Source organism: Calidris pugnax, unplaced genomic scaffold, assembly GCF_001431845.1.
Source record: "Calidris pugnax isolate Ruff unplaced genomic scaffold, ASM143184v1 scaffold89, whole genome shotgun sequence".
NCBI classification, from domain to species: Eukaryota; Metazoa; Chordata; class Aves; order Charadriiformes; family Scolopacidae; genus Calidris; species Calidris pugnax.
Window position 1 is genome coordinate 192384 of NW_015090865.1, and position 26847 is coordinate 219230.

Genomic DNA, 26847 nt, shown 5'->3' on the forward strand with positions numbered 1-26847 from the left:
CGTTTCCTTTCATTGAAAGCAGAGGGCTTTTAAACGCAGAAGTTACTGGGGCATTTTGCAGCGTTATATCCTCACTAGACATTTCACAAGCCGTAATCTGTCTCTCTTTCAGGACGATAATCTTAACACAATTTTGTTGTTCGGAGACTTTTAAAACTAAAGAGTACCTGCTGGAGGCATTCTGACTGGGAGGACCATAACCAGCCTCTGAAGGAAGCGCCAACGCGGCAGGGCATTAAGAAAACTAAACCACCACCCCCCGGCTCTACAACCGGGCCGGGCCCAGCAGGGCCAGGACGTTCATTAGCGGCTCCGGGGAAGCAAAGCGCCGTTTACCGAGGGGCTCGGGGGGACGGCGGCACCCTGAGGAGCCGGGAGCCCGCTGAGGGGACGCCGCGAGCCCCCTGAGGGCGGCACGGGGCGCGCGGCTCTCGCGAGAACAGGCGCGGCCGTCGCCTAGCAGCCAGCCCGGCCCGCGGCCGCCACAGCCCCGCCATGGAGCCCGGCGGGCGGCGGCTGGAGCGGCGGCGGCAGCTGATGGGGCCGCGGCAGGAGGCGGCGGAGTATTACCGAGGCCACGGAGTGCCGCAGAGGATGGAGGATGCGCTCAACGCCCTCTTCCCCCTGCGCCCCGCGGATCTCTACGGGGAGCTGGTAGCGCGGGGAGGGGAAGCAGAGCGCTGTCGCCCGACCGGGGTCCTCCTGAGGGGAGACCCCGCCGCGGCGGGCTGAGGGGCCCGACACCCCCCCGGTGTGAGCGGCACCGGAGGGGGATCTCCTCGGCGAGCAGGGACCTTCCTGGCCCCGTGTGGAGCTCCCCGAGGCGCCCGCTGTACCGGGCCTTCCCGTAGCCCCCTCCCAGCTACCTGGCGTGGACCTCGGGCTCTCTCCGTGCCCGGACCCCGGGCTCCCTCCTTGTCCTTAGGGAAAAGGGGGTGTTCCCCACCTCACGGGCTTTATAAACCCAACAGGTTGATGCGAGGAGCTCGATATCTCTGCGATTACAATTAAGCTTAAAATAATTTCCAGCTGACTCGGGTGGGGGCTGTGGTGGCTTTGTTTGTGACCAACGACACTTTGACACTGGGCCAAATACATTTCCCCAGCAGCAGGGCTTGTTCTGTGCTGGTTGCTTGCCTCAGCACACAAACGAAGTATGTTGCCTTGGGAGTGCACAGGTGGACATCCCTAATAAATCTGCTGCTCAGCATGGTGGTGTCTTGGGCCAGTGGCAACAAGAGCCTGGGTGCTGCTGGTCACACTGCAGCTGTGCCTGGAAAGCAAACGAGCCTCAGTGAAACTGTCAAGAATCAGACTTAATTGTATCTGTGCCCAGTTGGAAAAATACTGTAGACGGTAGTCCTAATGTAACCTTTATTAGTGGTGATGCCACAGTTGCCAACACTACAATAGTGAGCAGCTCTTGAAAACGGTAATTTCTAGTATGTTCTTTGATGTGAAAGCACCTGTGGAAATGAAACATTTCATTACATCTTATACTATTTCCCATCTCCAAGTGTTTTGCCATCACCAGTGTAAGGGACTAGAACTAGAACTTAATTATATCTGTGCCCAGTTGGAAAAATGCTGTAGACAGTAGTCCTAATGTAACCTTTATTAGTGGTGATGCCACAGTTGCCAACACTACAATAGTGAGCAGCTCTTGAAAACGGTAATTTCTAGTATGTTCTTTGATGTGAAAGCACCTGTGGAAATGAAACATTTCATTACATCTTATACTATTTCCCATCTCCAAGTGTTTTGCCATCACCAGTGTAAGGGACTAGAACTAGAAATGCCTGTTCTAGCCTCGCTTGGTGTTTGGCATGTTCCTGTTCCTTCTTAGGAAACAGCTATAAGTCTTTCCTAGTTTTCCCATCTGGTAAGTCATGATTTGGTGACCATCTCCAATACCAGACTAAAGAATGAAACTAGTAAGGAAGTACATAGTAAACCTCAAGTACAAGATAATCCTTTTTTTAAAGCAACATTGGTGTTTATTAAATACAGACAGAGCCCCAAATATATTCTCGTAGTTGGATGATGACAGTTCAACAGGCCCATTAAAGACCATGTTGGAAGAGAACTTAATACAGACAGATCCCCGAATATATTCTTATAGTTGGATGATGACAATTCAACCGGCCCATTAAAGACCATGTTGGAAGAGAACTTAAGTCTTTCCTAGTTTTCCCATCTGGTAAGTCATGATTTGGTGACCATCTCCAATACCAGACTAAAGAATGAAACTAGTAAGGAAGTACATAGTAAACCTCAAGTACAAGATAATCCTTTTTTTAAAGCAACATTGGTGTTTTAATACAGACAGATCCCCGAATATATTCTTATAGTTGGATGATGACAATTCAACCGGCCCATTAAAGACCATGTTGGAAGAGAACTGCCTGCCAAAAGTCCAGGTTTTCACCTTTCTCGCAGGGCTCAAAACTTGATAACACAAAATCCCAGATTTCCCATGGATTACTGACTTATTTTCTTATTCAGTGTAAAGCCAAGTAGACTTTGGACAAATGCCTATTTTGTAGGAGGTTTAAGGAGACCTTGATACTCATCACTAACTTTGCCAAATAAAACACATTTTCATCTAACCTGGATGTGGTTTTGGACTGCCATGCTTAGTTATGAGTTGGATCCATTCCTTGTAATCTCTTTCTTAAGCAGATAGTATAGAAGTACATGTGCAGTGTTAACAGAAGTATTTTGAATACTGGAACATATAAATGGATTTGCTCAATGGTGGATTTGATTGAAATACATTTAATGGAAATTAAAAACCTCTTTGCATAGAAATTGACTTTTAATGAAGTTCTTTCTCTTTTATTTAAGGCTAACTACTTTTCTAAATTCTCAAAAGCTCCAGTAATATGCAAATTAGTTGGAAGAAAAGTTCTTGATGGAGTTGGTCAGCCAACATTAGAAGTAGAAATATACTGTACAGTTAAAAACTATGAGAAGGTATGAGCTGCTGCTTCTTGTTTTATTTATTTATCAAGACAATATCAGGGAGAGGTATTATTCTGCTCATGTCCTAAGGAATATTTTATTTTCCATCTTTAATGAAAGGCTATGAATCTCTGGGACTCAACAGCTGAATGTTGTAACTTAGAAAAAAACTGTCATGAAAAGTTAGACAGTGGCAGCAACTATAAAAGCTTTATTTTCCACCACTTAGACAATAATTATCTTTATTATATAAGTGGGATGTAACAGTGCGTTTTTATACGTTAAATTTTTGTCTGTCTCAATGATCGTGTAGCTTTTCATTACACCCCATATCTAGCCCTGTCAGTTCATTTTCCTTTTACATTTTTTTAACATTTATTTTCAGAGCCTCATGTTTCTATTTCTATGATGTCTGTTTCAGAAGAATATAGCACAGGTGGAAAACACAGAATAGGTGAAGGCACTTTTTTACACTGAGCTAATAGGCTGATGTGAGTGATCGTGAAGTCAAACATATCCATCTAGCACCTGCAATGCAAAATTAATGGTGCATTGCCATCTCTCCCCCAACCTGAAATATTCAGGATACTGTGTTTGCAACTCTAGCTATTGTGGAGTAATTATTTATACTTTCCCTCAGTTAAACTATGTTTCATTTCATTCTTGAATTAAATATAATTTCATAGATATTCACAGTATGTAAAGTTAATACTATTAATGCAGGCAACTGTGATATTTGTAAATTATATCTTCATTAAGTGAATTTATTCTTCAGCAGTACAGAAGGATAAGATTAAATTACTTGAGTAAGACAAGATGTAACTGATCATGGGGGGTGGCATTAAGCATGAGTGCTGATGAATCATGGTACAACAGGCTACTACAGCTGCAATAAAAGAGGTCCTAGTGACTGTATGGTCTTTAAAATAACTCCATCCTATTCTGATAACAAAATAGATGTGTAAAGCAGATCTGTCAGGAGGTTTTTGCCTAAGTAGTTATAATTTAGTTCAAGACATTTGAAAAACATCTGTGATTAACAAAGTATAAGAGGCTAGGAAGAAGGTGCTGGAGGAAAAAAGATAAACGGAGCGAACAGTAGATTTGGAGACAGGTACTTTTATAGTTGTTAAGGACATAAACTTACGAGTCTTTCAAATGACATTTGCAAGCTAGAAATTAGTGTTTTAAGACTTTTTTCATTTTTTTTTCCAGAGGATTTGTTCCACTGTTATATCTTCTCATTCTCAAATACCTGAAGATGCTTTACCTGGAACAACTGAAGCTGATGAGAAAGAAAGGATGGACTCTGTTAACACTGCTGTGGAATGGGTCAATGACTCACTGAATACACTGTTAAGAGGCTTGGAGCCCACTGACCAGTGTAAAGTTGATAAGATACTTGGGTAGGTCTCGCATATTTTGCAAATTATTGCACTTGAATATGTGATGTCTATCTCATACGTAGTACTATATTATTTCCTGCTTTTTTCATAATTATGATATGAAAATCATGCTGTTTTTTACAGGTTTCATACCTGTGATACAAAAATGCCTAATGTCTAAGAAGAAAATCCCTGAACATGTTCATGAGCCAAAGGCTCTGTTTAAGCAACTCATTCAGTGCCAGTTTAATTCAGTGGGGATGTTTTTTTCAGACTGCAACTCTCCTTCTGTTCATTGCACTGCAGAATGGAAGTGGTACCAAAGGCCCATGTGTGTCTTCTGCATTGAGCTTATCCACAGACAATGTATATACATATTAGGGTGTTCTACAGCCTGTGTCAGGTGTCTACTTGTCACATGTCTAACAATATTTTGAGCCAGTACTCTTTATGTGTCTTCCCTCAGTGAATACTATACAAAACAGGCAGAAGAGAAAAAAGAAATTCAAAAGCAAGAAGAAGAAGAAGCAGCAGAAGTCACTCTTGCCCTTACTTCATGCATTTCATCAGCAACAGCACTACCTGTGGGGAAAAAAGCAGCAAAAACAGGTTTTAGTTGATTTTGTTAATACTTTCTGTAATACAGACATTGATAAGGGTGCTAAAATACTTTCTGAAGTATTCTGTGGACACTGAACACTTCTGAACATATGACACAGTGTCTCATGTTCAGAGGGTTTGATTACTGTCTCCTCAACCTTCTTTCTGATCACAGCAGTTTCTGCTGCAGAAAGGAGAGAGGGGAAAATGCAGAGTTTTCTCATCATTCACATGCATTGGTTGAACAGAGTTTCTGCCTTTGTTTTACAGTTGGATCAGACAGGAGGTTATTACTCTTCTGAGTGAGGAATAAGAATGGAGGAGGATGCAAATGAAGAATAAAAATGAAAATTATAAGGAAAGAAAAGGGAATCACAGAATTGCACAGAAAAATGGAAATAGAATTAAGATGGAAGTTTGAAAGAATGGAAAGAGGGAGGAAGGGAAGTTTCTTGCTAACACTGAAGAGAGGAGGAAATAAGGTGGAAAGCAAAAAAGAAGGAAGTAAGGGAATGAGATGTGAATGATGGGCAGTACAGAATAAAAAGATGTAAGCAAATGGTGCTACTAAATGGAAAAATTGTGTGAGAGTAGAGAAACAGGTATACAAGCATACATGACTGGAAAAAAACCACCCAAAGAAAAAAGCACCATATGTTACCTCCATGTACACTTTACCCTCAGAAAAAGAGAAAAAAAAAAGGTCTGTTATAATTTATTGGAATGGCAGAAAATTTTGGCAAATTATTATTTGTTACCAGTTTCATTTCAGCTGTCATACACTATCAGTAAACCCTGCCAATTAATGCTAGATATGTGCACAGTAAATTCACCTTTAATCTGAAATGTAACATTTGCAGTTGTCGAGTTCCACCCAGATACCATCGTGTTGTATATTATACTTTCAGTCAAGCTTCTGCTGATACATATATAACTTGTTTTCATTAGTTGTGTTTTCTTTATATTTGATTGTAACGTTGACTGTAATAATGTTAGCGTTAGAATCAATACCTGCTTATTAGGAGCCAATGATTGTAAAGCTACTTGTTGTTACAGGAGGCCACTCAGAGGGTGACTTCCAGTAGCGTGTTAGAATCAATACCTGCTTATTAGGAGCCAATGATTGTAAAGCTACTTGTTGTTACAGGAGGCCACTCAGAGGGTGACTTCCAGTAGCAGATGCTTTCAGAGGTAGCATCTATGTTGAAATTTCTGCAGGTTACAAAGCAGTGCAGTGGAAAGGATCTCTGCAAAACTCTGCAGTTCGTCAGAGTTGCTCAGTACTTGATTAATACTATCTCTGTGTTTAGCTTTTAATCCTCAATGTAAAAGGTATAGAATCTGTATATAGTACACAAATGATGTCTAATCTAATCTACATATCCAATTAAGGTCCTATTAAGAACATTTTCTCATAAAATATCAGGTGTATCCTGTAAAATTTATATTTTGTTGGAATCAAAATTTTTATGGCACTCCTATTAGGAATCAAAGTAGTTGCTAAGATTTACAAAAGCAGTGCCCAATGCATGTGACTCTTGAGAACCAGAGGGCTTATTTGGGTTTCACGTAGGTGCTTACTGTACATGTTCATGTAAGCTCTGTAGGCAATAAATATGACAGCGGAAACTGCTGGGTTTCAAGCATTTTGACAAAAGGTACTCTACTCTGTCTGAAAGAGAAGTAAGTTCTTTTGAAAATTTAACAAGACTCTGCATGTGCAATATTTAAAAGACCTGTTTTCTCATTGGAAAATCCAACTGTAATAGGCCTAAATTTTCTTCACAGTCATTATTAGAAGAAATCAAATTTGTGCACTCCCAGGCAGGTTAGAACGTAATCTTCCAAGTTGTTTATGCAGAAGCTGAGCATATAAGGAGGACTGTAAAGAATATTGGAATCATGCTTATAAAAAGAACCTGAAAAATTATATAACATTACTGGATATAAACATAGGTAAATAAAAATACAGATGTCAGTGGCTGCAAGATCTCCAAAGAAATGCATTTGAAATTATTTTGACTCCAGAGTGAGGATGGATGCTTCGCTTACTTGTAAGGTCATTTTGTATAAAACAACTGACAAGATTGAGTTTGAAAAAAGAACTTACTCTTTTGTGTAATACATTGAGTGCATTCTGAATTTACTCATATAGCTGTGGTACATAAGCACATGTTTTAAACCAAGAAAATATTTAGCTGATCCTCTCTGTCTTGTAGGAAAGAAGGTGTCAGTTGCAGAGAGTGTGATCCCACCTGCAGAACCCATTGAATCAGTTCTTCGCGGCAGCTTGGCCATCGGGGGAACATCACTTGCTATAGCTAAAGCTGGTGCCACCATTAGCCATATCCCATTGTATTTACATATTGCACTGCTGAAACATGATCAGGTAATGTGACTTTTGTAATTTTGTTTATTTTAGCCCAGTTACCACAATTATTCTAGGATTCTGACCCTTGTAACAGTGGTATTAAATATACCTCATAGAATACAACCTTAAGACCATTCCCTGTAGCAATCTTTGAACCCGTGCCATTATTAAAATATATAGAAATTATTCTGATTTTTAACATTTTTATTTTCACACGGTACTCCCAACTACAGGATTTACCTAAAGAAATGACTCTGCCACTCCCAATGGTTACTCTGTTGAACTGTGAAAAAATTCCACCTGCCAAACTGAAATTTGCGAAAGAAGTTATGCTTATACCACCAGTTCAGTTGTCACTCAAACAGGTACTGTTTCATTTTCATTTCTATAAATTTAGTCTATAGACTTCATATAAACTACATATGTATATAAGTATATAGATCTTTTCAATATAGTCTTTACAAACTGTAATTTTCTTTTTTTGTTTTCTTGCAAGCCCAAAGTTTTAACAAACGTTAGTACAGAGTTCTAACACCAGCAACATTGAAAGAAGTAAATAGATGAAGATTTAAAAGAAGATATGTGAATATTTCAATTTGAAAATGTATGTGTTAGTATAGAGCAAAAAAATCAGTGCGTTGAAGAAGATGTAGGGGAATTTTGTGTTACACAACAATAAGGGATGCTAATGTTTACAACATGATTTTACTTTAGTGGATTATAAATAGTATCAGTTGATTGATAGAGCATACAAAACAACAAAACTCATAACGAACTCGCAGGAATGTATAAAATATTTGGGAATAAATTGCTTTAAAAATGGAATTGTGAAGATAGACGGGAATACAAAGCAGAACAAAATCTATTCAAGGGGCAAGAAGGATGGATGAGGCAGACTGGATCAACCCTCTCTTTTTGTTTAGCCATGTGTTGCGTTAAAGAATGTATCTGCACAAGATGCCTACATTAGGGCTGTGATTTCTACTTTGTATGCTGGTGACCTGAACAAATAGCTGAGCTTGATTCTCTTTCTTTTTCCTTTTCCTTTAACTTTTTAGAATTGTCACCAAGAGCTCTTAATAAGGTTGCTGATTCTGTACCTTTCAAAGACATAATGCCTCCTAGTGCTGATGGGGGAGTAGCAAGCTGTTTGCTGCAGTGCGAAAAATGTAGCTGTTCGTCCTGTGTTGATGTGTTGTCAGCTGTGACTGACTTCTGCCCCCTTCAGTATTCCTTTACTGGCACAGTTAAACAAAATCTGAAATGTGATTTAGGAAGTTAGCATTAAACTTCTACTAGCTCAGATAAAAAGGGAAGAGTCTTGTGTTAAAAGCAATAGATTCATTTACTTGAAGTGTTTGTCCATTCCCCAATATTTAAAATGAAGACAGTGGTATTTTCCTGCTTCCTAGAAATGTTCTAAAGGTAGATACATTTAATTTTGTCAGAGTTTCCAGCTAGGAAGTCTTAGATAGTGTCACAATTGAGAGCAGTGATTAACATCTTCCCACTTTTCAGATACTACACAGACCCAGATATTGCTTACTTGTTAGATTTGGGAAGGGTTCCTTTTGGGGAAGAAGAGACTACTTTTTTTGCCACCCCATTCAGCAGCATCATCAAATATTCCTGTTCATTCCACTGCTGCTAACCCTTTATCATTGGACACCTGACTGCCTTTTGTGGGTGGGGGGATTGTGTTAAGTCTATAATCACTTTTTTTTAAAAAAGATGTTGTATTAAGATTTGCATTTAGAATAAGTGTTCTCTCTCTTCTAATTTAAGCTGATGAAATGAAATAATTTGTCTTTCTTTTGAAGATTACTGTTGTTTAATTTCAGGGCATAGAAAGAGTTCTGGATATTCAGAAAGAATTGATGAGACTGTTGGAATCCCCAGGCAAAGTGGTACAGTAACAATGTGTAATAATAATGGGATGTATTTCATTTGGTCTTTCTACAACTATTGTTTTTTTAGGCTTAAACACAGAAAGTTTAGCCTATTGTCAGGCTTAGTATCATGGCACAGAATAGGTGTTTCTCTGACTGATGAATAAAATGTTGGCCATTTGGGGATATTAAATTAATGAATACAGAATAACACGTTGTTCTAAGCACAGTAAGACTTTCTGTTTACATGAAGAAGTATTCTGGGTGTGAGTGGTGTCACAGTGATATACAATATATAGTTTTGATCTTGCTTAGTCTGTCACTCAAACAACATGTATTATTTAAAGTATTTAAAGTACTATTACTGTAGTTGTATATCAGTCTCAGTATATGCGTATGCTTTTGCTAAGTGAGGTTGTTGGGTGTCTCCAAGTACAGAATCTGGATTCTCATTTCTGAGATCCCCTGGTTTTTTGATGGGCTAGGTGGGAATCATTTGAAAAACAACTGATGGTTGGGGTGATGCCCACATAAAAATAAACATTGAAATGAGTTACCACCACAAAATAAAACTGGATAGTTACTGACAGTATTCAAGAAAAAACAAAAGTTATTTCCTGACTTAAATATTTGCAGTCTCTTTAGACCAAAATTGTCAATTTCTTTTTATTATTTTTATTTTTATTTTATTCTGAGGTTTCTCTGTCATTTTTTGACTTTTCCATGGAATTGATTTCTTTCTTCTTTCACTGCCAGCAGTCCAGCCCTCAACTGGCAGACAGTAAGAAAGGCAAAGCACAAAATGCAGGAAAGAAAGCTCCGGTAAGAAAAGAGATTTTCATTTTAAGCCTTCAGCAAGGTATTAACAACAGCAGGAAATAAAAATGTTCTTCAGAAATTAAACATTAATCTACATTACCATTTTGGAAAGGTTGAGGCAAGACTTTTAAATATTCCAAATGCTCATATTTTACATAATAATTTGGATTCTTCTGACTATACCTTGTCTTCCTGTGAAACAATAACAGAAAGGGGAAATTCTTCTGGCATCTGGTCATTTTTCTCATATAGAAACCTCAGTTAGTTGTCCAAAGGAGCATTTGCAGGCCTGTAACACCAGCAGAGAGCATGCCCTTTTGATCATGTAGGCCATAAAACTATTACCTGTACGAGTTGCATATTGTTCTGTTTCCTAACTGGGAGCATAACTCCCCTTTTAATCGTGCTGCATTAAGTTCCTGGTTCCTGTTTGAGGGTATAGATAATGGCAGACATGAATCAGTAGCTAAAGGGCAGCACTCACCAGAGCACACAGGACATTATTTTATATGACTCAAATGATCTTTTTTTATCACTTCAAAACCTGTGGTTTATAGATGAGTTTTCTAAATGGGATGGAAAGGCCATGCAGGTTTTGCTCTCCATTCTGATGATTAAAATATTATCAGGTGAGAATTGTTGCTGTAGTGAAGGAACATTTATATATGCTCACAGGTTTTGCTCTCCGTTCTGATGATTAAAATATTAGTTGAGAATTGCTGCTGTAGTGAAGGAACATTTATATATGCTCTGTAGCTATGCCTCTGTTCTAACCACTGTGGTTAGTTGTCTAACTCTTGTCAAAACTGGTGCCTTCCTAACCCAGGATTATATCCTGCTGCTTTCTGGGCAACTTTTAGTGTCATTCTATATAATCCAAAATTCACAGACTCTAAAGTGACAAATCAGTTTTTGAAAATCTACAAAAACCCCAACAACATGTGAAATACTTGCTCAATGCAACTCTGCTTGTGGCTTGTGTCCAGGAGCACTGTTCCTGAGGCAGGCAACTCCATGCAGCTGTGCTAGAGGTATTCTCCTCTATGAAATTTGTTCCTTCTAGAAGTCTTGGAAGATTCTAGTGTTTCTGGAACACTCCATAGAGTTAATAGGAAAGTTATAGTTGGGAATAAATGAGTAAAAACTGTTTAAAACTGGTTTTTTGACAAATGGATGATCCACAGCGCTGGAAACCTTTACATAGTGTCCATGACAACTCAGTGGTGGCTAAGAGTGCCTTTAAAACCTTTTTGTAAACCAATACTGGCCATGTAAGAATGAGAACTACATGATTAGACATATTTCCAAGGACTATTACCTCTCTGCTCATTAGTACTGGATTACCCCTCATTCATAGAGAATTGTCCTTGAAGTTGCCAATGTGATTTCTGAGAACAGATTTACATTTTGTTGACTGAATGCAGACTGAAATGATAGTGCAAATAATATATAAGTATTTTGTATATTCATGTGTGCAAATAAAGTGATTATTTTTATTTTAATTTCAGCCACGAGCCTTAAAAAGAATATCACACTTAGGTTGCCTAATAACAGGATACGATAGTCTAGAGCAACTACTACTCCTGATGCAAACAGCTTGCAGCAATCTAGGTCTGGAGCTAGGAACAGACATGTATTTAGGAATAAATTGTGCTGCTCATGAATTAATGGATTACGTAAGTTATTTTCAATATCAATTTTGTTGGTTTTTAAAAGGAATATAGCGATTTGTCAACAGTATTTATTATTACATTGCAAACTCACCTAGAAGCTTCTAACTCCATTTTTTTTTCCATTTTTTAAGGCAGCAATCAAGCAAACTAAAAGAACTGTCTCTGCATTTATAAATTATGGATGTTATTGGGTTGTGAGTGCCAGGGGATGAGCCATGCAGACATCTTGTGGTAGCTGGATGGAGCAGTGAGAATGGGTGTATTCCTCCTCCGCAGCTGTAAAAGTGTACTGGTGGGGCACCTGGCCTGGAATAAGGCTCCCTGGCCCAAGGCAGACCCCTGTTAGAGCTTGTGTCCTGTCTTGCAGGAATCTCTGTTACTTTCATGGTTTAACTTAAATCATTCAAATGGTATAGACCTGCCTGCATCATCCCTTTTCCTGTTTACTTACTAAATATGGATTTTTCAGATCAATCTGTGTCAAATATATCAAACTTTTTTAATGGGCGAGCACCTACTACATGCTTTTTTTAACAAACCAGCTTCATTTCACATTACATCTCAATTTGAATTAAATTGTAAAATGGCAAATCCGGGTGGTTTTTTTTTTTTTTTTCATTTCACCACAAGGTATAAATGTAATAATTATCTTCTATCCACCTTGCTTCCAAGGATGAAGAAGAATTTACACAAGTATACTTCTGTAATTCCTTCACCCCACTAGATGCTTATTTCTCCATGTTATTACACTACATCGGTTGTTTTCTTCAAACTACCTTGACCTTTTTATGTATTTTTACTATAGTATGTGTATATACCCACAAACATTCATCTCATCGTGTATCCACATTCATTCTTTAATTCTTATTTTTCAAGATTTTTATTTGACAAAGTTTTTTATTTCTAGCTGAAGTCTTAAAGTTCTTGTTGCTTGTTCCAAGACCAATCGGGTTTCTTTAAGCAGAAAAAGAACCTCCTATTCCATTTAATATCTCATACAATTTTAGGTATTTGGGTGTACTATAGTGAGCAACCTTCCTTTATTAATATTTTTTGTGAAAGCAGTTGCTTTCCTGACAATTCGTGATATCTGTATCCTGTACTAGAATGAGCAAGATCTTACCCAGTGAATTATTAGGAATTCTGTAGCTTTCTGTTACTGAGCTGTTAAAGTCACTGAAGCGATGGGTATTCTGGCACAGTTTGGCAGTGTGCCCTGAATAATCCTAATACACTGCAGTTTATACTTCCCATAATGACGAGACTAGTTTTAAACTAGGGGTTTTTTTGAAAGAGAAAAGATGCAAGGATAAACAATATCTTGATTTTGAGGACTGAGGGTACACTCCTTTCCCTTAGCAATACTGTCTTTATGAAAACAAGCACAGAAAATTAACTCTTTTTGGAAGTGAAAAGTCAGGTTTTCCATGCAAGATTTAATAAGAATGTCAAATACTGCTCACTTTATAAGAAAGTAGGTTAAAACTAGCAGTGTTGCCTAGAAAGTGCTGAAGCAGATCTCCCTTCTTTTGGCAGTGCCATCTTTCAGAGACTTTGGCACGAGCCCACCAGAACCCACTGTTACTGAGGCAGAGTTTTCCCTAACAATGTGCTGAGCACTCTGACAGCGAGTAAAGTAGAGAAGTGAATGTGTGCTTAATGAAGAACACACAGTCCACTGCCTTCACAGAGATACTGGTGTCACAAGATCTGTGTGCTTACATTACTACTCTGCTTTTTCAAGTGTTACCTTCCTTATCTTTTACGCTTTTTCCTTTCTAGGGTAAAGGAAAATATGAAATACTCACCGGAACGTTCAAAAGTCCTGATGAAATGGTTGACATGTATGTGGAGCTGATTAATAAATTCCCTTTTATTATTGCATTAATAGATCCCTTAAGAAAAGAGGTAAGATACCACAGTGCAGTCCCTGAAAAATAGATAACACTGTTAAGTGCTGTATCACTGAACTTTTCACATTTTTACAAAACATATACTACGCAAAGTTTCTGTTTTCAGAGTCTGTAAGCACAAAAATATCACTATAAAGATGTATTTAACAATTTATTTGCATATCTGTAATTGACAATGACTCTATATTTTTTCTATAATTTTGACATAATTCCTGATGGAAAATAATCTTGGCATGAACAGAATACGGGCAGTACAAATATTTTAAAGAATTACAAGAAAACACTTTTTTTCCCCCTGATTCTGCTTGCCAAACCACTGTCATTTTTATTACATTTCCCTGCTTATGTAAACAAATAATACAAATTATAAAATCAAATTATAAAATTCAAGTAATATATAAATGATACTGTATTATGTGGGAGAAGCTGAAATTTGGAGATAGTTGTATATTAGAATCACTCAAAAAATTATTGCTGCTATTCTTTGTGATTGAGATTTAGACCCAAAGTGGGAACAAACCTGTCACTGGCAGCACGGCTCCCCAGAATTTTTAAAGTGGTAGGAAGGCACCAGGTATTTACCACTCTGAGCAAAGTTAGAGGAATTAATTTAGTGTGGCTTATAGATTACAAAATAAAGTAGAATACTATTAAGCATGTTATAGATGAATGAAACAAACATTGCATAATCTTAATAGCATGCATACATAAGATTAAGTTTCCATGTATTAAAAAAAATAGAAAATCTTCATTGTAGCAGAGCCTACAATTGTAGACTTAGATTCTGCAATTGCACAACTTAATAAAACTTTGCTCTTGCTGTTGAATTGCACACTTTATCTTCTTTAAAATAAATACGTGGGGTTTGTTTTCATGAACAAAACATGAAGACAGCGATTGAAAGGGGAAGCAAAGTGCTGTTGTCGTCGTGAATCTGCCCAGTGCCTGAATCAATAATTCTAAAACAGATCAACTGCAAAATCCACCTGATTCTGTCCTTAACTGGAACTTTGTAAGTTCATTTTTTGAGGATCTGTTTATTGTTACCTCACTCCAGTTAACCTTGCCCCCCTGCACTGTTTCAGTCTGACTCGCTGAATTGCCCATGTTCAAAACCACCAGATTATTCCCCACTCCTGCCAGGGCTGCAAACTTCCATGGGGATTCTTGTGAACAAACGTATTTGCAATATGAAAATCTGCAGGACAATTACAAGAGACAGTGAAGTACAGTTTGACATAGAACACTGTTATGGGTCAGTCTTAGAGCTCTGCTCATCCTGTCATGATACGTGTCATTGATTCTATGACTGCCGCCTCTGTCGTTATTTCATATTCAAACAGATATTATGACACTTGAAATATTAACACAAGAATGAGTCCTCTGAATAAAACAATAATTATTTTTTTTATATTCCACTAAAATTAAACACATCTCAGGAAGGAAATCAAAATATTAAACTGCTACAGTTCATTTAATTTGAAATATTTTAAACTATACTTGTATGCAACCAGCTTTGATTAATTCCAGATTGGAATTTATGTTTTCTAGCAAAATCTTCAAATCCAAGCAAAATTCCAGTGATATGTTTTTCTTAGGTAGATAGATTTAAAATACAATACAAAATACAATATGTGTATGTGAAGGGTGTCTTTAGGATTAAATCAAAATTATTTTATTTTTAATTTTTACCTCCTCAATGAGCATTTCATTCAGTTTAGGTTTTTTTAACTCTGGTTATTTGCTGGATTGTTTTTGCAGGACAGAGAGCAATGGAATAACATATGTTGTGCTCTTGGTTCCAAATGTTACCTGATTGCTGAAGATGCTGCCACACATATTTCCAAACTTAAAACTGACCAAAACATAAACACACCAAGGTGCAGTGGTGTTGTCCTAAAATATATTAACCAAACCAAGGTATCAGACCTCATAGAACTTACTGGGCTTCTGGACGGTGAGTAGAGGGGGGAAAGGGCTGACTTTCACCCCCTACAAGTCAATAAATACTGTTGCTACACCTGTAAATATCACATCTTTTTATTTAATTATTGGCACTTCTAATTTAGAAAGCGCTTGCCGGGAGAAATTAAAATTCACGTTTTGATTCACAAATCTCTGTTCTGGGGCTTAAAACAGCATTTAAAGCTTCATCTGTAGTAAATTAATACATTGTGGATGTTTTGAAAGTGGGTGCCCTTTGACACCGCTGCTAAGTGTCATCCAGTTCAATACCAGAATTAAACAAAATTTAAAAAAAGATATAGTTGAGTAATCCGAATTTTGGCTAATTCTAGCATGAATTATTAAGAAATCCAAATAAGTCCAAAACATTTAAAATTGCAGTTTACATAGACTATTGACTAGATATTATTGAGCCTTTGTGCTAACAGTACTTGTGCAGTTTCATATGTAAGATTTCTCTTTGTATCATTTTTTCTTTATTCATTTTTGTACCTGAGGAACAGACGGGCAGATTTAATATATCTAAGTTCCTTCTTTATTCCTTCAAAAAGCCCAGAATCACTATCTCAAAGCCAGTAAATAGCAACTTAAAGATTTCATTCAGTCATGATGGTAAACTCTTTTTTTATAGCGAAAAAAAATCATTACTGTAGTAAGGAGCACATTTGAAATAAATAGAACAGCCTCGTTGCCTGTAGAATACATTACCAGGCACATCAGCTAGAGAGAGAAATTTGAGCAGAAGGTTAGATATTCCCTTAACCACGCTGAAAATAAAAGGTAACATTAATGTAACAAACTAACACAGTTTACATCTTTATGCCATGGGTTTCATTGGTTTTACTCCTGTTTGCATTCGGGCTTAGATAGTCCAAAGGTAAAAAAAAAGAATGAAAAGGCCAAACAATTTGTGTGTCAAATATCTAAAATATACACTAATGAAGGTTTTACACCCCCGTTATATATAGGTCAAAGACATATTACCATATTAGGAAGTCCAGATGGAGAATCTTCTGATGACAGCCTTGTGGATCTGGTAAGTATTGAAAGCTGTTCAATTGCAGAATTGCCAGAACGCTGCTTTTAACATGAACTATTTTTTTAAGGAGAGAGCTTGTTTCTGCTTGAGACAGAAACAGCATTTTACAAAATGGGCTTTTTTCTAGAGAGTTGGTTTTTTCCCCACAGAGAGTTAATCTTTGAGCTTAAAGAGAACACACAGGAAATTTGCCAAAGCAGGGAGTATATTCAAAAGTGTGGATGGTCTATGAGGTCGCGTTAGTTTATAAAAAAATGTGAGTTACTTAAAACGTTTCTGAGTAGTAATAATATTTTAGGTGAAAATTCTTAACACTAATATATGTAGTCTTTTTGCATTAAAGCTACATTTGCAAATAACAGTTCATTTCATACGCCGGTGAAAATTATTGTTTGCATCCGCCAAACCTTGCACTGAGAGATTTTATTTCTATTTAAAGGAGGGGGTTTTATCTGTAGAAAGATGAGGGTGTTAAATTAGAAGTAGGATGCCGCGTTGAATAATTAAGAAGGGCTTCACTTCCCAAAGGGTGTAGTTTTAAAATCCTCCCTTTCTCGTTTCAGGCTGTGGGACTGGGTGCCAGGTTTGTCAAGTTGGGAGGTCTTTCCCGTGGAGAAAGGGTGACCAAATACAACCGCCTTCTGGCTATAGAGGAAGAACTGGCCAAGAATAGCAGGCTACGTATGAGCTTCTTTCTTACTTTGTTTTCAGCTTGCAATGAATACGGGCACAAAGATTGGAGGGAGAATGATTGAAACTGCACCCCAGGAGGGAAGCGAAATCAAAAGGCTATAAATAAGCGCTGACAAAAAAAACCTAGGATAGCACTTGCCACAATGTATATTGTTGTCCTAATGGATTATCTGTTTACTGAATGTTAAAATAGACCCCTTCTTGAGGAGTAGCCTACATTAAGCTTTTTTTCCAGAATTAATTGGTTGGAGTCTTGAAGCTCACAGTGCAAAAGGGAACAAAACAAAAACCATGCATATAACACGCCGAAAAGCTGCCAAAATGGAATTTTAGGCCAAATACCTCACCTCCCTCAACCCCCTAAACATATATTGCTAACAAAACTTCTTTTCACCGCCCGCTTTTGTGCGTTACATTTCCAGCAAAATGTGTTTGGAAAGCTACAATTGCAGGGGGAAGCACTAAATGAAGCCCAAGGAAACGCCAAGTTGAGGGATGCACGTTCAGCCCCAGGCACTTGTGTGCATCTGCCGGCGGTGCAGGAGCTGCAGCTCCCCTGCACACCCTGCTCTGTGCTGGGCAATGCAGAGCAGTTCATTACAGACACCTCTCCCTTCCTCAGGTATCAATCAAAGGCAGAATAAAGGCACAGAGTCTGAAGGGGAGGCAGAGAGACAAGGAGAGGAAGAAAGGAAGGAAAGGGTTTGCAAGAATTTATTGTGCCCAAGAAAAAGAAAAAAATGAAAGAGAATTAAGTCGTTTTGCCCTCTTTTTTTCTAATCATTTTCAATGTTCTGTGCACAGGATAGCAGCTCTTGACATGCACGCTGTAGAACAAAGTTTTTATTTAAAAAATTTTTTGACTGAAAATATTCTGAGTTCTTGAAAGCTCCCCCTTGCTCATATGCAATCATTGCAAAAAATAGAAACATAGACAGAAATTATTTTTCACTAAGAAAGTGGCTTCACAGAACGCACTTTTTCAAAAACAAGACAGCTAATTATAGAACTGTGAATTTGAACAGCCCCAGCGGTATTAATATAGTCCCTCTTCCAATGGTGCAGTCTAAACAAAAGAGCTGGAGTTTGACAAATATTTGAACCTGTATCTGGTGAAATGAAATAGCAATGATTCCTGATGCCGTTAATCGTTTGGCAGAAATAAAATCTGGTGACTAAATCACTGAGAGGGCCGTGCGGGGCTGTGGGGCTGAGCTGCATACCAAGCTCCTCATTTGGCCGGGCTGGGGAATACGCTGGAGAGCGGAGGAGGAGAGGACTCTGTGAGCAGATGATGGATGGGAGGTGACACTGACCCACCGGGCGTCCCCCCAGCAGCGGGGGAGCGGGGCACGCAGCTGGGCCCAGCAGCAGCATCTCACCCCGGGCACTCCTGCTGCCCGTCCCCTCGCCCCGGGAGCCTGGGGGTGGTGGAGGAGGCTCTGCCCCAACTCCAGCTGCACCTGGAGGGCACGTGTGACCTGCCTGCAGGCCAGATCCCCCACCAGCCATCACTTATCCCAAAAGTAACATACTCGGTGTCATCTCCGAGATGTACTCCATGATGGAGTAGGGGCAATGGCTTCAAGCTGGAGGGGAACAGATTTAGATTGGAGATGAGGAGAGGGTTCTTTACTGTGAGGGTGGTGGAGCACTGGAACAGGTTGCCCAGGGAGGTGGTTGAGGCCCCTTCCCTGGAGATATTCAAGGAGAGGCTCGATGAGGCCCTGGGCAACCTGGTCTAGTTGGGGGTGTCCCTGCTGACTGCGGGGGGGTCGGACTAGATGGCCTTTGGAGGTCCCTTCCGGCCTGGGCAATTCTATGATTCTATGATGGGGTGGGTGTTGCATAGGTGGCAAAACAGGGAGTTGGGTGGTGAGGACAGGGAGGAAGGAGCATCACAGAATTGGGAAAAATAGCAGTGAAAAGTGATGTCAATTGTATGATTCTATGATGGGGTGGGTGTTGTGCAGGTGGCAAAACAGGGAGTTGGGTGGTGAGGACAGGGAGGAAGGAGCATCACAGAATTGGGAAAAATAGCAGTGAAAAGTGATGTGGTAATTCAGTGAGCAACATCCAAACCTGGGCTCCTGTAGAGCTGTTAAAGGCTGGGGAAGGAAGAGGCACAGGGACTTTGGTGAGAGGGAACCAGGGCAGAGGAGGGGGGTGTTCAAAAAGAGGACACGGAGGTGAGATGGTCGGTGCAGAAGGGAACACAACAACCATCCCAGCTCAACCTGCACCGCACCGTCCCCTAATTCTGTGAAGTGCAGAACTGTCACCCCTTTCTTTCTGAGGCCCAGAGTTTTAAAGGTGTTTAGAAACTCTTGGAGCATGAAGTGGAGCCTTAACAGTGGCCTACGGGAGAGGTGGGGAGGGACCCTTCAGCAGGGAGTGGAGCCGTGAGGGGTAATGGTTTAAACTGAAAGAGGGGAGATTGAGATATTCGGAAGGAATTCTTACCTGTGAGGGTGGTGAGATGCTGGAATAGGTTGCCCAGAGAAGCTGTGGATGCCCCATCCCTGGAGGGGTTCAAGGCCAGGCTGGATGGGGCTTGGAGCAACCTGGTCTGGTGGGAGGTGTCCCTGCCCAGGGCAGGGGTTGGAATGAGACGATCTTTGAGGTCCCTTCCAACCCAAACCATTCCATGAGTCTATGATCATGAGGCATTCAAAAAAAAAACGAACAAACAAAACCTGAGTGCACGAGAGAAGATCACAAGAAACCAGATCACAGCAAACATGAGTTTCTGTTTTCTATTTCAGGTGAAGCAAATCTCGAATTTGTTGCTTTTGCTGAAGAATCACAGCCAGAAGAAGAACCTTCTGATGTACTTCCTCCCCCAAAGCAGGATGTGTTGCCTCCATAGTTCTCTTAGCTCCCAGGGAACAGCACGCTGACTTATGTTGTCAGCATTAACGTTTGGATAAATTTCTAAAAAAAATATAATTTCTAGTAATAAACTCACATATTAACTACTTCTGAATCCATTTATTTTCAAGTCCTTTGGCTAAATGTTTTTAAAAGCATTTAAATACTACCTTCTCTTTTTCCCAGGAGACCATGGCTTTTGGCTGAAACCAAGTTAACGGAGCGGTGGCAAGAGTTTGAAAAAGCCCCAAAATTCTGTGCTGTGTTTACAAACTGACGAAACAAACACCTCTGTGTTAAATCCCAAGCTAAACGTTTGTTTTGGGAATAGTGGAAGTCTCTCTCCATACAAAGAGCGAGCTATTGACAAACAGTACCAAAAAAAAAAAAAACCCATGAAAAAACAACCAACATTTTACAAACAACAAAGGCCTTGACTGTTAAGGCTGCTCCATCCCCCCACGCCCCCTCAAACACTGCTCTTGGGTCTGGCCGAGGAGGGACACGTCGCTCCCGTCGGAGCTGCCTTGGTCGCAGGCAGGGAATAACAACTCAGCTCCACAGGCTCTGGGAAACTTGTCAGGAGTCTTTTTAATAAGCAACAGTGAGAAGATAAATAAATAATTGACGTCCCAGGTAACAAAACGGTTGAAGTCAAAGAAATACTTCTTAAAAAAACTCGCGGGTTTCGTACCATCGGAAAATTTGAATGTATAATACAGCAGCAGGGATTCGAGGAAAAATGCGGATATAAAACGGTGCGTTTTGAATTCAGTGTAACAGATACTTAAGTCAAAAATTAACCACCAGAACCAACCGCCCCCAGAAATGAAGATATCCACCAGAGACAAATTTCCCCTTATTTTGAATTCAGTGTAACAGATACTTAAGTCAAAAATTAACCACCAGAACCAACTGCCCCCAGAAATGAAGATATCTACCAGAGACAAATTTCCCCAAGTTTAGGAATTATATGCAGTTCATTAACAAGATCAAGTCCAAGATTTTCTTAGCAAACATGCAAAAACGCCAAAAAAGATGTGAAACTACCACACTCATTGCTATCGCTTTATTTTTAGGAAGAGCACCAGACAGTTGCATGCAGAGCCAAACCAACAAACCCCGAACATTCATCCTTCAACACTAGCACTGTTGCAAATCATTAAATAAAAGATAATCCAAGTGCATTCAAGTACTCGAGCAGCCAATTTCAGTTACGCTGATCTTTAGGTAAATTCCTGACGCGTTTGTTCGGTCCCTATAGGAGGAGGAGACACTGTGCTGAATTTAAAAAGGAAGTGGAGTGGGATGAGAGCTGGCAGTGGAGCAGGTCAGTTCTGTGCCCATCGCTCTGTCTTCAGAGCAAATATTAAGGGCTGAGGGAAGCTGGGGTTTGTGTTAGCAAATGCAGACACCTAAAGTGTCACCCAGTAAAGAAATTAATGTCCCCAGCGTGTGCCAGGTGCAAAGCAAAGGCTCCTCAGTGCTGCAGGCTTCCAGCTGGGACCTCTCAAAATCCTGCTTGCAAATACCTCGCAATCCCACAAGGAGTGAATCCCAACGTGGTCCATTCTCATGGGAGCCCAGTTATTTGTTTGCAGCAGTAAATGCAGGCTCTGGTCAGGATCACAGAATTGTCCAGGTTGGAAGGGACGACACAGTCCATTCTCATGGGAGCCCAGGATCAGTTATTTGTTTGCAGCAGTAAATGCAGATTCCAGTCAGGCTCATAGAATTGTCCAGGTTGGAAGGGACCTTTCAGATCATCGAGTCCAACCATCACCCTCACTCTGATAAAAACCATCACTAAACCATGTCACTAAGCTCTATGCCACCCCCTCTTTTAAATCCCGCCAGGGATGGTGCCTCAACCCCTTCCCTGGGCAGCCCATTCCAATGTGCAATAACCCTTCCAGTGTAAAAATTGTTCCTAATCTCCAACCTGAACCTCCCCTGGAGCAAATTGAGGCCGTTTCCTATTGTCCCATCACCTGTGACTTGGGACAAGAGACTGACCTCCCCAGCTACACCCTCCTTTCAGGGAGTTGTAGAGAGCAAGTTCCAAACCTGCAGCAGTTCCAAACTTTGCTACTAGAACAAAAGCCAGGAGAGAAGTCCTCCTTGGAAAAGCTTTTTATCCAGATGAGAGCACCAAAAGCCTCGGTACCAAAGGGACGCGCTGCGCTGCCCCTGGGCTCAGCCTCGGGGCTGGGGACCCACCGGGGAATCCACCAGGGAACCCCAAACTCAAGTGTGAGCTTTGTGCTTTTCATTTTCTCCAAAGAGCGTGTGCGGAGACAGCAGTGAGGAAGCCTACAGGATCTTGGCTTAAGTAGATATCAAAATACTTTTAAAGCAACGTGTCTAAACCCTGAATTTTTAATTATCAGTACTAACCCCCCCCATGGTAACGCTGATGTGTGCGCAATCACCTCCCCAAGGGCTAACCCAAACCTCTCCAGTTCAAGAGGGACACAAGGGGCTTCTGGCGAGCTTCAGGATGGACCTTTGAGCAAGGCATCTTCTCAAAACGGAGTAATGGAAAAAGCCTTTTCAAATACAGTTTTAAAGAAAAGGTAACTGACAGTATCTAAGAAAGTACTAACCATAATTGCAAAATGAAAACGGGGAAGAGATTTTGAGTGATACGTAGTTGTTTAACACTTCAACGCGTGTAACAAGACCGCATCCAAAAGATGTGTCAGTCTGTGCTGCTGAGAAGGGTTTGGAGACCAGAGCACAGCCCCTACAACACACCTACGTGATTTATGGGTCCAGACAAGGATTCCCAAAAGTTCCAGCCTCGCAGAGTAACAATTAACAGCTGGAACTGTCCGTGTCTTTCATTTTCTCCGCGTTCGTTTCCTTGTGCAGCCTCTTGCTCTTCTCCTCCTGCGCCTTGTCCTGACCCAGCGCGTCCCCAGCCGCCCGCTCCCCGCCCGCGGAAACGGGACCTAAAACCACAACGGATTCGGTCTCTTTTTCACTGCCAGAAGCTCTTCTTGTGAATTCCGTGTGACTGGTCGATCTAGAGGAAAAAGAAGAAATACATGAATACAGGTAACAGTTCACATATTTAGGAGAAAGAATATAAATCGAGAGAAAAGCATTTCTACTATTAGTAGGGCTGGGACAGGTCCACTTAATTACTGAACAGATGTATGGATTTAACAGCTGTTACACACAGACAGTGGTGCACAAAATGCACCAGCCCCATGGCCCCTCCTGACCCACGGAAGGTATTTAACAGGAAAACTGAATTCACAAAGCACTGAAAAAGCCTCCTGAGACCATGAAAGAACCAGTGTAAAGTTCTAAGGGTTTCTTTTCTCTCTGCTGCTCTCGGAGGTGGATTTAGATTCCCCCACGTCCATGGGAGCAGCTGCAGCCGGACAACATGCCACCAGTCCCTGTTGTCTGCAGGCTGGGTGACCTGCAGCCTGCCAGGAGGCCGTGGCTTCTTCTCCACAGCTCCATCCCACCACAGGGCTTTCACCAGACCACGCTCTCCTGTGTGACAGAGAGGTCCAGGCACCACAACCAGATTTTCCACCGTGGCTCGGCACCAAGAGGCTGCTCCTGGTCTCACAACTACAAATGATTCCTGAAAATTCAACTACTGGAGGGTGTTAGAGCCACGTTCTGCCCCCCAGAAACAGGGCTACGTCTCCATTGCTCGTGGCACAGGGATTCTTGCAAATGAAAAGCCCCGTGAGCCGGGAGAGAGGAAGGTGAGGTCAGAGACATCAGGTTATTGCTCAAGGCTGGCATATGGGGCTATAAACACAAAAAGCACTTGTCTATATCCAAAAGCTTCAGTACTAGTGTTGGAAACGTGCAGGCAAACCCTCTTTTTTCTTTTTTTTAAATTTTTCACGCTTACTCATAAGGAGCAGCCTTCCATACTGCTAAGGTGACACCCTTGGAAAGGCAAAAGTAGAATCAACTGGAAGCCAGAGAAAGAAACCCAGCTACGGGATCCATCTGCTACGAACTGCCCTTTATTGTGACAGTCTTTGTCCCAGAGGAAATGACAAAGGGAAAAAAGAGGTCACCTCGCTCAACACTCAGAGCACGGGGAGGAGAAGGTCCAGGCTCCCACCTGACTGGGACAGGGTGAATGTACAGGTTAAAAACAGAGAAATCATCCCAAAAACTACAGCTGCTGCACTTCCCACCCCAGAAAGTCTTTGCTGGGCTCGCTCCGGAAGCGCTGGGTCCAGCGAATGAAATTCCATGTTCAAGCTTTAATTACAAGAATTGTCTCCAACATTAGAACTTCGGTATAAGTTAATTAATGCAGAAATTGGCGCTAATAGATACAGTTTCAGCCTCATTTGATTATCATCAGAAGCTAGTGATTTCATACGGAAAATAATGCTTATTTTATGCAAAAGTTGCCAATCACTCCAGAAAATACAAGGTGGGGTATTTTGAATGTTACAGCAAATTAAACTTTTTAAAGCCGCGTAACCAGAAGACGGTTATTTTAAAAAGTGCTACCTCTGAAAAGCTGATTGCCCAACACTATAAAAACGGTCAAAGCCGTAAATGCCAAGTTCATTTTTATTTCACTTTGGAGGTAACTATCTTTCAAATCCCAACAGCTGGACTATTTAATACAATCTGGTGAATCAAAGTATAATTCTTCGCTGGGCTCACAGTGGGGAGTCTGCATTAGTGTATGGCAGCATTCCAACAACTGATGCACAGCCAAACGCTCGCGAGCCTGCTTCATTTGGAACAAAAATGGATCAAACGGCAATCATATTTACCACCTTCAAAGGACAGAAAAATGAAAGATGTCGATATAAAGTAGTTTAATGGAGAAAACCCGTGATTAAATCAGCGTTTCAAGCATAAAAATAAGAATTACTATTCAGCCTTGGTTTGTACCAGCGTTCCCTTCTTCGAATCCTTTGCGCTGTTGCAGCACCAGCCCGAGGGTGCTGCTGTCACAGCTGAGGTATTGCAAAGAATTATTAACCCTATTTATCAGGTATTCAGAGCTCATTTTCAATAGTTTGTCAAGAGCAGAATACAGGCATAATAAAGTTCCAGTGCAAGAATGAACATAATTTTCGGTGTTCCCTTTCAAAAACCAGTTTTTGCTACTCCAAACAAAGCTGGGAAAAGCAATTAGTAGAGATAGAGTTAGCCACAGTTTTGAACAATTACAAATTTGTCCAGCCAAGGTATTTGCATTTAGCTCTATGCAAAGCTCTTCCTTCATTAAGATCGTTAATGTAGTTATCAGTATTCTTGTTATTTGTCCAACTATGTATTTGAGCCAGAAACTGAGATCCTAGTTCTATTGTACTCATTCATACATAATTGTTCATAAGTCTCCATGTATTTTTATGACCAAACACACAAAAATCTGTCCTGTGAAACCCAGATTTATGTGATAAGTGCATTTGAGATTAATTATATGGGATATGCAAAGTCCCATGCAGTACTGAGGACTGCTTGTCATACAAGTGTCTCAAAAGCAATAGATTCCATCTGTATGATTACAGAAGCTACAAAAGGTGTAAAAATAAAGGGTTATGGCTGATGGGCCATCTGAGAACTCGTACGGCTATGTCCATTGTAAATAATTTACAGTCAGAGTACAAATGGACAAACTAAAGATCAAATTGTCAACCGAGACTTGGATTTTCTTTGTTTCCCTCTGGTTAATGTTATAGGCTTGGTATTACTTAACCCTGCTCGGTGCTCTGTTCATGGAATCATTGTAGTATGTTTCCATTAGAAACCAGAATTTTATGTAAATATCATGGAAAATTTTACTGGATGAAGTCCCATCCAATTTCCTAACAATATGTGTAAAGCAGAAGGCGAAAGGAAACCACTCAAGGAAAACGCTGGAGGAAAATCCATGGCTTTGACAGCGTATTTAGAAAATACCAGTAAAAATCTATTCCAGCAAAGGCTGGTTTTGCAAGTACACAGTATGAGCATGGGGGACTCCATGTGGATACTCTGCCTGGAATCTGAGCTGGTAAGAACGGAATCATTTCTGCTACAGGAGCTGACACTGACATGGCATCAAATCAGCATCCTTTGTCTCTCAGCGAGCTCCCTGATCTGGGACACTACAATGGCTGTCATCTCTCTTCAAAATTGCTTCAGAAACCAAAATAAACCTCCACCGGTGGTACTTCTTACTCCCCAAAAGATGAGATTTGAAGCATTAAAGCTAATTTGACAGTTTCTCACCACCAGTTGCTTCTTTGTAACGCTCAAAACCCGTGCCTGCAGGTCCCTCAGAGCTTGGTATCTGCCCAACTACCACCTGCCCTGACCCCAGTGTCCCCGCTTTCCTACGGGATCCCTGTAACTGAGGACAAACATCACACGTGCAATAAAGCTCCTGCTCCAATCACCACCTCCTTTCCAACTGCTGTGCTAGCAGGGTTTGCCAAAGAACACCGATTTTATCCTCAGTCAAAAACTTTTCTTGAGAATAAAAGTCACAGATGTGTTTACTACTAATTTCAGAATTTTCAGAATTTTTAACAAGGCAGGGGAATATAAGAGACTGGACCAAAGGCTAATACTGAACAATAGTAAAAAATTCCAAGTCTTGAAAGTCTTCAATGGATAAAAAATTCCATCACACGATGGTATTTGTCAAATGGAAATTAGGGGGAATATAAAGT

General features: G+C 40.4%; 2 protein-coding genes across 3 annotated transcripts in view; one reads left to right on the top strand and one right to left on the bottom strand.

Moving 5' to 3' along the window:
* Positions 1-495: 495 nt before the first annotated feature.
* On the top strand, positions 496-20390 carry ENO4 (enolase family member 4). The gene is made up of 14 exons (XM_014945210.1): positions 496-654; positions 2848-2976; positions 4180-4370; positions 4816-4958; positions 7169-7338; positions 7554-7685; positions 9162-9227; positions 9966-10031; positions 11537-11704; positions 13484-13609; positions 15376-15571; positions 16548-16615; positions 17182-17299; positions 20077-20390. Exons 1-14 carry the CDS (start codon positions 496-498, stop codon positions 20178-20180), a joined length of 1836 nt encoding a protein of 611 aa, XP_014800696.1. The 3' UTR covers positions 20181-20390.
* Positions 20391-22074: 1684 nt separating this feature from the next.
* The window catches only part of SHTN1 (shootin 1), a 53838-nt gene continuing 49065 nt past the window's right edge, over positions 22075-26847 (bottom strand). For both annotated transcript variants that reach the window (XM_014945201.1, XM_014945200.1), the window contains exon 16: positions 22075-23210. In XM_014945201.1, the coding sequence (XP_014800687.1) occupies positions 23000-23210 (211 nt within the window). In that variant the 3' untranslated portion in view covers positions 22075-22999. The remainder of the gene's footprint in view (positions 23211-26847) is intronic.

What these genes read in the sequence shown, in the direction of transcription:
- ENO4 (XM_014945210.1), top strand. Translation starts at nt 496, where the DNA reads ATGGAGCCCGGCGGGCGGCGGCTGGAGCGGCGGCGGCAGCTGATGGGG. An exon ending in GAAAAAAGCAGCAAAAACAG is followed by an intron (nt 4,959 to 7,168) that starts GTTTTAGTTGAT and finishes TCTGTCTTGTAG; the next exon opens with GAAAGAAGGTGTCAGTTGCA. An exon ending in CTCATGAATTAATGGATTAC is followed by an intron (nt 11,705 to 13,483) that starts GTAAGTTATTTT and finishes TTTCCTTTCTAG; the next exon opens with GGTAAAGGAAAATATGAAAT.